Source organism: Pelophylax lessonae (assembly GCF_965119305.1).
Source record: "Pelophylax lessonae genome assembly, chromosome: 4".
In the NCBI taxonomy this organism is placed as follows: Eukaryota; Metazoa; Chordata; class Amphibia; order Anura; family Ranidae; genus Pelophylax; species Pelophylax lessonae.
Genome location: NC_138771.1, coordinates 377313719 through 377326500, shown reverse-complemented (window position 1 = coordinate 377326500; position 12782 = coordinate 377313719). Strand labels below are relative to the sequence as shown.

The window sequence follows — 12782 nt, the reverse complement described above, 5'->3', positions numbered from 1 at the left end:
GATGTGCAAAGCCCAAAAAGACATACCCAAAAAGACTTGTACCTTGTAATTGCAGCGAAAGGTGGTTCTACAAAGTATTGACTAAGGGGGGATGAATACAAATGCACACTACACTTTTCAGATATTTGTAAAAAAATGTAAAAAACATTTATAATTTTCCTTACACTTCACAATTATGTGCCAACACCTTGTGTTGGTCTATCACATAAAATCCCAATAAAATACATTTATGTTTTTGGAAGTAACATGAAAAAAATGTGGAAACTTTCAAAGGGGTATGAATACCTTTTCAAGGCACTGTAAGTATAGAGCATCTACTGTTAAAGGCTAAATTTTGTGTGTAGCTCTAGCTATTCAAAGTAATAAATAATTATTCAATCAAATAAAACCTTGCACTACTAGGTAAATCTAAAGGTTCGGTATCATTTCTAGTCATCTTTAGGCTCCTTTCACACAGGCGGACCGTTCAGATCCGCCTGTCCGTTTTTTTGGCGGATCTGAACGGTCCCCCCATGCATTCCTATGGGGCATCGGATGGCAGCGGAGACATGTCCGCTGACATCCGACCCGATCCGTCAAATCTGGACGGATGGAAACCCTATTTTCCACCCGTCCAGCGGATCGGATGAGAACGGAACGACGGTCCGTTCCCCTCCGATTTCCCCCATAGAGATGCATGGGGATCTGACAGCTGTGTCTGTCGATCCCCCGCTGAGAAAAACAGAGTCCGTTTGACGGACATAATGTGTGAAAGAGCCCTTAAGGATATTGTACAATCAGACCATTATGTGTAGGGCTGGCTAAAAAAAAAAAATACATTTGCAATCAAACAAACTTGTGCAGGCCACCTTAAGAGGCCTTTGTACAATCAAACTGTGTGATGAGGACAGATTAAATTTTTTATCTAAACTTTTACCTTCATGCGATGCATTTGCTGCCTTGAAAAAGCATGTTGTTTCTGAAGGGATTGAAACTGAACTTTCATACTAATCAACTGACGTTCCATTTCTGCTCTTCGATCTTCAACCTGAAAGAGAGAAGAAGACAGAGGGAAAAAAGGAAGGGAGAACGAGAAAAAGGTCAGACATATTTGCTCATTACATATGCAAGCTCTACTCCAGTGTAGTAGCCCTGCACTTGAAAGGAAAGAAAAAAAAATAAAGCTGCTAGTAGGTATAAAGTACAAACATTGCTGGACTGCTCTGAACAGTTAGTGTCAAGAATTTACCTATTCTCTCCCACATTTCTACTGGCCCATTACTATGATGGGCTGCCTCACTGGTAAACAAGAATGCTTGGGAGGGGGCAGGCAAGCTTCATCACTTCAAGGGGGTGCCAAAGCTTTACTAGTTTAGAACAGCCTGGCTATTCAGGTGTGTAAGAGGTGTTTAGATCTGCTGGCAGCTTTGTATATTTAAAGTGACAGGGACACTTTAAATATAATTTGACAAGACTGGGCCCATCCAGGTCAACATATACAGGTGCATCTCATAAAAATAGAATATCATCAAAAAGTAAAATTTTTTTCAGTAATTCAGTTCAAAAAGTGAAATATATAGATATTATATAGATGCTTTACACGAGTGATATATTTCAAGCATTTCTTTATTTTAATTTTGATGATTATGGCTTACAGCTATTGAAAACCCAAAATTCAGTATCTCGGAAAATGAGATTACTACATAATACAGTATAGGATGCACTCAATACTTGGTCAAGCTCCTTTTGCATGAATTACTGCATCAATGCAGAGTGGCATGGAGGCGATCAGCCTGTGCCACTGCTCAGGTGTTATGGAAGCCCAGGTTGCTTTGATAGCAGCCCTCAGCTTGTCTGCATTGTTGGGTCTGGTGTCTCTCTCATCTTTCTCTTGACAATGCCCCACAGATTCTCTATGGAGTTTAGGTCAGGAGAGTTTGCTGGCCAATCAAGCACAGTGATAACCATGATCATTAAACCAGGTATTGGTACTTTTGGCAGTGTGGGCAGGTGCCAAGTCCTGATGGAAAATTAAATCAGCATCTCCATAAAGCTGGTCAACAGAGGGAAGCATGAAGTGCTCTAGAATTTCCTGGTAGAGGGCTGCGCTGACTTTGGACTTGATAAAACACAGTGGACCAACACCAGCAGATGACAAAGTTTCCCAAAGCTTCTCAAATCATCACGGACTGTGGAAAAAGTTGCATTTTATCTGGAAATAAAGGTCCCAGAGTCTGGAGGAAGAGTGGAGAGGCACAGAATCCCAAGTTGCATGAGGTCCACTGTAGTGGCGCACCGAAGTTTCCAAAAAAAAAATGGGCCTATCCCGATTTGGCAGAAAACGGGTCAAAGATGCAAAAAATGTATGGCCGCAGAAGGGGGGGCGCAGCACAGGTGAAGTGTGTATGAACTAACACACTGGGCGGGCGAGCGACTGCTAATAGCTGTAATGAAGTGAGCCCTTCACTTCCCTGTCAGGCGGGTATCTCTTTGTTCCTCCGCCGGGCGTTGGCCGCTTTAGTCTGAGCTACACTGGTTGCTAGGATGGCCAGCCGACTGGCCTCTAGCAACCAGTGATGGCCCGAGGAGAGAACCCAGAATACAGAGCGGAGGAGGATCTTCCTTGTCCTCCTCCGCGTCTATTCCAGAATGGCTCCACCCACTTCCTCCCTTCATGTGCTCTGTGCTGAGGAAGGTAATCTGGCTGACTGCAGCTTGATTTTTTTTTTTTCTCTCTCTCTCTCGCATACGGCCAATTTTGTAGTCACCCCAGTCCTTGCACCATATGGCACAGCCAGGACCTTGACCTTAATTACAGCAGGAATACTGTTTGGCCAAGAACACACAGGCTAAACCTTTTTTTGAGCAGTGATGGAGTGGTGGGATAGATGCTGTCTTTTATATGGAAGTTCACTGTCATTACATGTGCATTACTCCAGGGCTTGATTGGTACCAAATGCTGGCTCTCCTGCTCTTAGGCCAAATGTTGCTGAACAGTCAATTATTCTAGGCTTATCACAAGACAATCTCATGTACTTATCTGGTTGGATTTAAAGTGCATAAATGATTGCATAAGTGCAATCATTTGTGCTTTGTATCTGCCTGGAGTTCAGATGCAGGGGTTGTATTGTATATGGGGGAAAAAATACTTTTCTCAATTCAAAAGTATTTTGAAATTTAATAATTCTTACCACGCATATTTAACATGTAAAATGTACAAACAACGCATGACTGCCAAGCAGAGTAGATGGACTTATCAGCAGCCAGGCCTCTCTAAGCAGTTCCATTGCCTTTACCAATTATCTGGAGATCCAATGGCTCTGATATAGGCAAGAAGTCCAGGCAGAGGGGCTTTGCCAGTATTACTGATATTCTGTGGATTCCACCCATTCTGGTCATTGAGTATGGATTGTGCAGCATGTTCTGACCTGTATAGACACATAACATTATTGTTTTGTGCATTATGGCCAATTTACTTGACCTGAAAATTGATTTTACTTTTGAGTGAATGTCATCCTGATCAAAACCAATTGCACCCCATTTTAATCTATCTCTGGCGATAGCAGTCTGGTCAGAGGAACATAACTATTTTAAAATCATTTGGGGGAAAAAAGTAATTTTCGGTTTTCGGCCAAGGACATCCTGAATTTTCGGTTTCTGTTTCGGCCCAGAATTTTCATTTCAGTGCATCCCTATTTTTTTTTTTTTTATATACGTCTTATGTAATATTATAATTTTAAGAGATACTGAATTTTGGGTTTTCACTAGCTGTAAGCCATAATCATGAAAATTAAAAGAAAGAAATGCTTAAAATATATCACTCTGTGTGTAACACATCTGTATAAAATAGGAGTTTTCATTTTCTGAATTGAATTACTGAAATAAATTCATTTTTTGACAATATTCTAATTTTATGAGATGCACCTGTATATATCCTTCAACCATTTAAAACAGAGCATGCTTACTCACAAAAATACTTACACAGGGCTCAATTCACTAAAGAATATCTCATGAGATAATTGAATCAGGCGACACATTTTCCCCAATTATCTCATGAGATGATGAAAATGTCAATTCACTTCACCTCACAAACCAAAAACATGAGACAAATCACTCCTAAAACAGTGGTAAAGTCTATTCACTAAAATAAATGCATGAGATAATTAACCACTTCTTACCCGCCCGCCGTCAAATGACGGTGGTGCAGTGCATCCATAGTTCTGGGATGCCGTCATGACGGCGCACCAGAACGGCCTCTCAGGGGCGTGCAGAGAGGCGATCGTGGCCGCGCCGTATTGCTAGGAAACTGCGCCACCCCGATCTTGGTAAAGAGTCAATGACATGACTCTTTACCCATGTGATCGTCTATGTCTAATCACAACCGGTCACATGTAAATAAGGAAGTACCGTTATTCGGCTCTCCTCGCCTCACACTCAGTGTGAGGAGAGGAAAGCCGATCAGCAGCTACCCATCGCAGGGGAGACAAGGACATGTAATAAGGGCACTGATCATCAGTGCCCTGATTACTGAAAATCAAAATAAAGTGCCAATCAGTGCCCACCATCAGTGCTCACAATCAGCGCCCATAGTGCTGCCAGTCAGTGCCTGCTCATCTAGACACTGATGAGCACTGACTGGCAGCACTATAGGCACAGATTGTGGGCACTGATGGTGCTGCCCATTAGTCTCCATCAGTGTCGTTCGTCAGTGCCCATCAGTGCCGCCCGTCAGTGCTGCCTCAATGTGTCCATCAGTGCCACCTCTCAGTGCAGCATATTAGTACCTCCTCATCAGTGCCCATAAGTGCAACCTCATCAGTACCCATCAGTGCAGCCTATCAGTGCCCATCAGTGCCGCCTCATCAACAAACATCAGTGAAGGAGAAACATTTTTAATTTTAAAATGAACTCAAAGAAAATAAGAAAAACTTTTTTTTTTAAAAATATTCTCTTTTTTTTTTGTAAGAAAAAAAAAAAACCCCAGTGGTAATTAACCGCTTGCCGAACGACCAGAGTATATTTACTGCGGCAGTAAGCCCCTCCTGGGCAAACCGACGTAGTACTACGTCGCTCGGCTAGGAGCCCGCAGCGGGCGAGCGTGCGCCGCTGGAGGTGCACTCCCGCCCCCGCTCGTTCACGGGCATTCCCCGCGCGAGTGACCGGCGGTTCCGATGTCCGCCGGCCACTCGCGATCTCCCGCTGGAGAGGGAGAAAGGCAGGAGGCTAATGTAAACAAAGCCCCCTGTCATTCTCCCTGGGGTAACAGCAGAGATCATACGGTCCTGCTATGTAGGATTGTATGTCTCTGTGGTTACATCACAAGCCACGCCCCTTTCCAGTTATCACGCCCCTAGGGACACACTTCACCCCTTGATCACTAATAAAGTTAATCCCTTCCCTGCCAGTGTCATTTTTACAGTAACAGTGCATATGTATAGCACTGATTACTGTAGTAATGTCACTGGTAGCCCCAAAAGTGTCAAAAATGTTAGTCAGGGGTCCGATCTGTCCGCCGCAATGTCGCAGTCCCGAAAAAAAAAAAAAAATCGCAGATCGCCGCCATTACTAGTTAAAAAAAAATTACATAAATCTTTCCCTTAGTTAGTAAAAGCAATAACTTTTGTGAAAACCAATCAAAATAAGCTTATTGCGATTTTTTTTTACCAGAAATATGTAGCAGAAAACAAATTGGCCTAAAATGTTAAAAATGTTAATTATAACATTTTTTGGGGGGGAATTTCATATAAAAAAAAAATGTGAAAAATATTGTTTTTTTTTTTTTTTCAAAATTGACGCTCTTTTTTTGTTTATAGCACAAAAAATAAAAATCGCACAGGTAATCAAGTACCACCAAAAGAAAGCTCTGTTTGTGGGAAAAAAAGGATGTCAATTTCATTTGGGTACAGCGCCGCATGACCGCGCAATTGTCCGTTAAAGTCACACACAGTGCCGAATCGCAAAATAGGCCCTGGTCTTTGAGCAGGAAAACCCTCCGGGGCTTAAGTGGTTAAATACCACCAAAAGAAAGTTCTATTTGTGTGAAAAAAATGATACAGATTTCATATGGGTACAGTGTAGCATGATCGCGCAATTGTCATTCAAAATGTGAGAGCGCTGAAAGCTGAAAATTGGCCTGGGCACGAAGGGGGTGAAAGTGCACTGTATAGAAGTGGTTAAGTACTGGTCCAGGCATGAGATATTAAGCTACTTCAGCTCCAGAAAATGTACCCCCCTTTAATGACCAGTCCATTTTTTGTGATACGGCACTGCGTTACTTTACCTGATAATTGTACGGTCGTGCAACGCTGTACCCAAATAAAAGTTATGTCCTTTTTTCCCCACAAATAGAGTTTACTTTTGGTGGTATTTGATCACCTCTGCAAATATTCATTTTATGTGCTATAAACAAAACACTAAGCCCCCGTTCACACTGGGGCGACCTGGTCGCCTGCCATAGAGAAGATGTGGACCCGTTCTAATAGGAGCGACACAAGTCGCTACGACTTAGAAAAAGGGTCCAGGGCTTCTTTGGGGCGACCCGGAGCGACCTGCATAGACTTCAATGTTATGAAGTCCGTGCCGGCCGCTCCGAGGTCGCGGTGCGAGCAGCGCGCCGCGACCTATGAGGTCGCCCCGGCAAGTCGGATCGCCCCAGTGTGAACGGGGCCTTACAATTTTGAAAAAAAAAAAAAAAAAAAACAACAAAATTTTTTACTTACTGCTCTAAAACAGATTCAATAAAAAACAATGTAAAGTTTCTATACTTGCTACATATATTTGGTAAAAAAATCCCAATAAGCGTATAGTAATTGGTTTGCGCAAAAGTTATAGTGTCTACAAACTAGGTGATATATTTATGGAATTTGTATTTTTTTTTTTTTTTACTAGTAACGGCAGTGATTAGCGACTTCTAGTGAAACTGCAATATTGCGGTGGACAAATCTGACACCTAACTGACACTTTTGACAGTTTTTTTGGGAACCAGTGACACTGGCACAGTCATCAGTCCTAAAAATATGCACTGTCACTGTACTGACACTGGCTGGGAAGGGGTTAACATCAGGGGCGATCAAAAGGGATAACTGTGTAACTAGCTGGTGTTTCAATGAAGTGGGGGGAGGTGCTTTTACTAGTGGAAGGCATGGATCGGTGTTCCTGCTTTACAGTAACACTGGATCTGACAAAATTACCTTTTTATTGCTTTCTGAGCCCCAATAGGGATATTTACCCTCTCGATTTGTCCTGTTTACTATTATCATTGAAAGTGAAAGAAAATCCCACATTTTGGGTCGTCCCCAGAAAAGTAATAGGAGGGGAAATTTTCCAACAGGGACACTAGTTCTGGTGACTTGGAGTCCCCAAGGGATTCTTTTGTTGTAGGGATTTCCTCCCACTTCCTTTTTTGGCTATGGGACAGAAGTGAAGGCAATTCTCCCCAATGACAATGTTAATTTTTTATTGGTGGAAAAAATTGGATTTTTGACTTACAGTAAAATTAATTTCTCTTCATTGACGGACAAAGCTCCTAATCTTCCTTTACCATTGGGTTATACTGCCCCCTACAGGAGTAGGACATCTGGCAAAAAAAGAATCTGGCTAGGCCTATAAGCAATCCCAGGGGTATACTCCCTCTCCCTGCTATGGGTACTCAGTTTTGTTACAAGCAGTGTAAGAAGAATTACAACTCCACAGAGGGGTGGGTGCTGTGTCTGTCAATTAACATCAGAGAAATGGATTTTACGGTAAGTCAAAAAACTGAATTTTTGTAAAATCTTACCTGTAAAATTCCTTTTTCTGAGTCCTCCGACAGTCGCCGCCTCCTCTAAGTCATCACTATTGGGTATTGTCCACCTATCCGTAGGAATAGCTAGGCATATAGACTTAGTCAAAAGACAAAAGGCATTAGCATATACACACCCACGGGGGCTGTCCCATCTGGTCAATACCCCCCCTGCATCACCACTCCCAACTCAGTTTGGTAGCATAGCAGTAGGTAATAAGAACCCCAAAAGAGGGGCGGGGCGGCGACTGTCGGAGGACTCAGAGAAAGGAATTTTACAGGTAAGATTTTACAAAAATCAGTTTTCACTTACGTCCTCCGACAGTCGCCGCCTCCTCTAAGTCATCACTATTGGGATGTCCCAAAGCAGTATAGACATGAGAGGTGGGAGACGCAACCGTAGAAAAGGCAACGCAGTACCCACATCAGAGAAAGGAATCTTACATGCACCGTAAGAACCAACTGGGCAACAGAAAAAAACAATGCTCAACAGGATCAAAAGCCCAGGAAAGCAAATGCCAACAGCCAGGAACCCAGAGAAAAATTCAAGGGTCCATCATGGCACTGCCGCACTGAGAACTTTGCGGCCAAAAGAAGCATCAGCTGATGCCAGAACGTCTACTTTGTAGAACTTGGAAAATGTGTGCACCGACGACCAAGTCGCCGCCTTGCACACCTGGGTCACCGAGGCCCGATGCCAACAGGCCCAGGAAGTACTCAAAGACCTGGTAGAATGCACCTTAACAGGGAAGGGCGGAACTTGTTCCTTCAAGGCATAGGCCTGCTCAATGGTCTGTCTGATCCACTTGGCAATAGTCGCTGCCGATGCAGCCATGCCCTTCCGAGGTCCCTCAGGAAGGACAAAGAGAGAGTCTGCCTTCCGAAAGGATTCCGTAGACTTCAGGTAGACCTTGATCGCCCTGACAACATCCAAGGAGTGCAAAGCAATCTCCTTAGGATGCTAAGGCTTTGTACAAAGCGAAGGCAAGACAATTTCCTCATTAAGGTGGAAATCAGTGATCACCTTGGGAAGAAAGGACGGGGGTGTTCTCAACACCACCTTATCCTTGTGAATTATCAAGTAAGGGGAGCGGCAAGACAACGCCGCCAGCTCCGACACTCTGCGAGCCGAAGTGATCGCCACAAGGCAGGCAACCTTTTTAGACAGCAGAGGCAACTAAATCTCCCTGATATTTTCAAAAGGAGCATGCTGCAATGCGGACAGGACCAAGTTCAAGTCCCATGGAGGTAAAGGCTCCTTCCTAGGAGTAGCCAAATGTCGCACACCTTGAATGAATGTGCGCACCAAGGAATGAGACGCCACAGGGCGTTGGAAAAGGACCGCCAGTGCTAACACCTGGCCCTTTATAGTGGCCAGCGCCAGGCACTGATCCACTCCAGACTGGAGGAAAGCCAAGATTCTCGACACCGAGTAAGAACGAGGGGAGAACCCCCTGGACTCACACCAGGTGAAATAGGCTTTCCAGGTACGGTAATAGATCTTACCAGAGGAAGATTTCCTAGCCTTGATCAGGGTAGGGATAACCTCAGAAGATAGACCCTTGTCCTTCAAGACCTGGGTCTCAACAGCCAGGCCGTTAAAGCCAGCGACTGTAAAGCAGGATGGAAGATCGGACCTTGAGACAGGAGATCTTCCCGCAGAGGCAGATGCCACGGAGGCGCCACTGCCAGGTGAACAACGTCAGCGTACCAAGACCGGCGAGGCCAGTCCGGCGCCAGCAGAATCACCATGTGCGGTTCCGAGACCAATTTACGAAGGAACCGGGATAGTAACTGAATTGGAGGAAAGGCGTACATCAGATGATACTGATGCCAAGGGGCCACCAACGCATCCGAGGCGTCCGCCAACGGATCGCGCGTTCTTGCCACGAACCTTTCCACCTTTCGATTTACCCGGGATGCGAACAGATCCACGTCTGGGGATCCCACTTCGCACACAGCATCCGAAAGACCTCCGGGTGTAGGGACCATTCCCCCTGGTCCAGGGTCTGGCGGCTCAGATAGTTGGCCTGCCAATTTTCCACACCCGGAATGTGAACTGCCGAGATCGCCGGGACATGAGTCTCGGCCCAAGACAGGATGTCGGTCACCTCCCGGGCTGCTCGAGCACTCCTGGTGCCCCCCTGGTGGTTGATGTAAGCCACCGCGGTAGCATTGTCCGTCTGTACGTGAACAGGCAGGCCCTGGAGACGGTCCGACCACTGGAAGAGACAGAGTTTTATCGCTCGTAGTTCCAGCACATTTATCGGGAGGGAGGATTCCTCCTCCGACCAAGTGCCCTGAGCAGAGAGGGTGCCCAGGACTCCACCCCAGCCCGACAGGCTGGCATCCGTGGTAACCACTGTCCACACCAACGGCCGGAAGGGCTTGCCTTCCGCCGACGGGGACTGGATCCACCACAGAAGAGCCAATCTGGTCCGGCGACTCAAGGAGACCTCCAGATCCAAGGACTGAGGAAGTCTGTCCCACCTGGCCAGGATCTCCGTCTGGAGAGCCCGTGTGTGGAACTGGGCAAAGGGAATTGCCTCGAAGGCCGACACCATCAAACCCAGGCCCCGCATGCAGGCCCTGAGTGACGAGGACGGATTGTCTCTGAGGGATCGGATTTCGTCGCGCAAAGTCCGGAGCTTGTCCTCCGGCAAGAATACCTTTGCCTGAGCAGAGTCCAGAACCATTCCCAGATAGGGAAGGCGACGCGATGGAGACAACGCTGATTTTTGAACGTTGATGGTCCACCCGAACTCCTGGAGCGTCTGTACCGTGATGGACAGATCGCGCACAAGGTCCTGACTGGCACGCGATCTCAGAAGCAGATCGTCCAGGTACCCCAGGACCGCAATGCACTGGGCCCGCAGCAGGCCCAGAACCGGTGACAACACCTTGGTAAATACCCTGGGTGCCGAAGCGAGACCGAACGGTAACGCCACAAACTGGTAGTGGTCCTCCGCGATAGCGAACCGAAGGTACCGCTGATGACCATCGAAAATGGGGATGTGCAGGTACGCATCCTTCAGATCTATCGAAGCCAGGAATTCTCCTGGACCCAAGGAGGCCACAACCGAATGGAGAGACTCCATTCGAAACTTCCGAACACGCACGAAGCGGTTCAGCGCTTTTAGGTCCAGAATAGGACGCACTTTGCCCTCCTTCCTGGGCACAGTGAACAGATTCGAATAAAACCCCAGAAACCTGTCCCGATGAGGCACCGGGACAATCACCCCCTGAGCAAGCATGTCCTGCACCGCTTGATGCAAGTCCTGCAGACGCCCCGGAAGCAGCTGGAGATTGGAGGGAAAGAATCTGTCCGCCGGTCCTGGAAAGGAATTCGATCTTGTAACCTGATCGAAGGATTTCCTGGACCCACCTGTCCGAAATCCGGAGCAGCCAAGGTTGGAGGAAACCGCGCAAATGTCCCCCCACCCCAGAAATGGGTGAGGGCGCCCCTTCAGGCAGAGGCGGATTGTCCCGCCGAACCGGCATTGCCGGTCTTCTGCTTACCCGCCCAGGGTTTCTTCTGGTTGCCCTGGGCCTTGAAGGGCTTGCCCTTGGATTGGTTCCGAAAGGCACAAAAGGACCCCTGAGTAGATCTAGGCGCAGAACCCCGCTTGCCACGGAAGGACTTGTTCTTCGGGTTCTGGGGTAGCATAGTGCTCTTACCCCCCCGTTACGCCCTTCACCAGGGTATCCAACGCCTCGCCAAAAAGGCGAGAGCCAGCATAGGGAAAATCAGCAACAGTTTTCCACGAGGACTGGTCGGCCGACCAGCTCTTCAGCCATATCAGTCGCCAGTTAAGTACCGCGACACTCGAGAGGCGAGCCACCAAGGGGGCCTCATTCAGGGCTGCATCACACAGATACATGATTCTTTGATGGATCTGGTCCACCATTTCCAGTCGTGCAGGCGGCACGTCATCGGACACTTGGTTGCTTCTAAGCACCTTAATCCAATCAGCCACCGCCTGAGCCACCATAACGGACGTGAAAACCGGTTTGAGCAACGAACCCGCCACCGTATAGGAATGGCGGGCTAGAGACTCCAACCGCCGGTCCGTGGGATCCCGAAAAACCGGGGTATCCTCAGTAGGAACCAAGGTAGCCTTGGTCAGCACAGCCACAGTGTGATCTACCTGTGGAGGCACACACCATCGTGATTCCGTAGCCGGCGCAAAAGGATAAAGCAATTTGAACCGACTAGGTATCAGGAATGGACGTTTCAACGTGTGCCACATTTCATTAACAGTGTAATGGAATTCCGCTGGGCAGGGAAAAACCTGCGCGGACTTGCGGGTCCTGTGCGTCCCAAATGAGGACACAACGCCCGGAGGACAGGGCTCATCCTCTAAATGTAAGGTTTCCTTAACAGAAACAATCAACTCATCCATGGTCGCCCATTCTTCGGGTGACCCTGGGGAGGATGTATCAACACCCTCCACCTCAGCCTCCCCCTCAGACCCCGGGGGGTCAAAGGATGAGCGGGACCCTGAAAAGGGCACGCTTGCAGCAGCAGCCATATCACCATCGGAATCAGAAGAGAGAGACAGCCCTGGCCGTTTTCTGGCAGCCCGTTCAGACATCAGCATTTCCATATTTGCCACTAAAGTCGCAACCACAGCAGCCAGATCAGGTCGCAGCGGGGCCACAGGAGAACTGGGGCCCCCCACTAAAGCTGGAGGAAACTTGCTTTCCTGAGAATCCATGGCTCAAGATAATAAAAAACTACAGTGCAAAAAAGTAATGTACTGTCCCCTTAAATAGCGCTGCGGAGTGCGCAGCCCACCGCTACTGTCACAGCTATGAAGACCCACAAAAGGAGAAAGAAAACTGAGCCAGAAGCAGTATGCAGAAGAAGACAGAGAGATACACTGCAGAGCCCGCAGATCGTTTCTACCTGTGCCTGTGCCGTCTGAGAGGAAGAGGAAATGCTGCTGGAGGGGGCTGGCTATAAGCCAGACCCCAGGGAAAATGGCTGCCCCATAGGGATGCATAGGAGGCTACACCAAGA

The 12782-nt window shown here is 47.2% G+C and overlaps 1 protein-coding gene across 2 annotated transcripts in view; it reads right to left on the bottom strand.

Annotated features, from left to right (window-relative positions):
* The window catches only part of SPDL1 (spindle apparatus coiled-coil protein 1), a 230817-nt gene that overhangs the window by 115012 nt on the left and 103023 nt on the right, over positions 1-12782 (bottom strand). For both annotated transcript variants that reach the window (XM_082254869.1, XM_082254870.1), the window contains exon 7: positions 917-1027. In XM_082254869.1, the coding sequence (XP_082110995.1) occupies positions 917-1027 (111 nt within the window). The remainder of the gene's footprint in view (positions 1-916; positions 1028-12782) is intronic.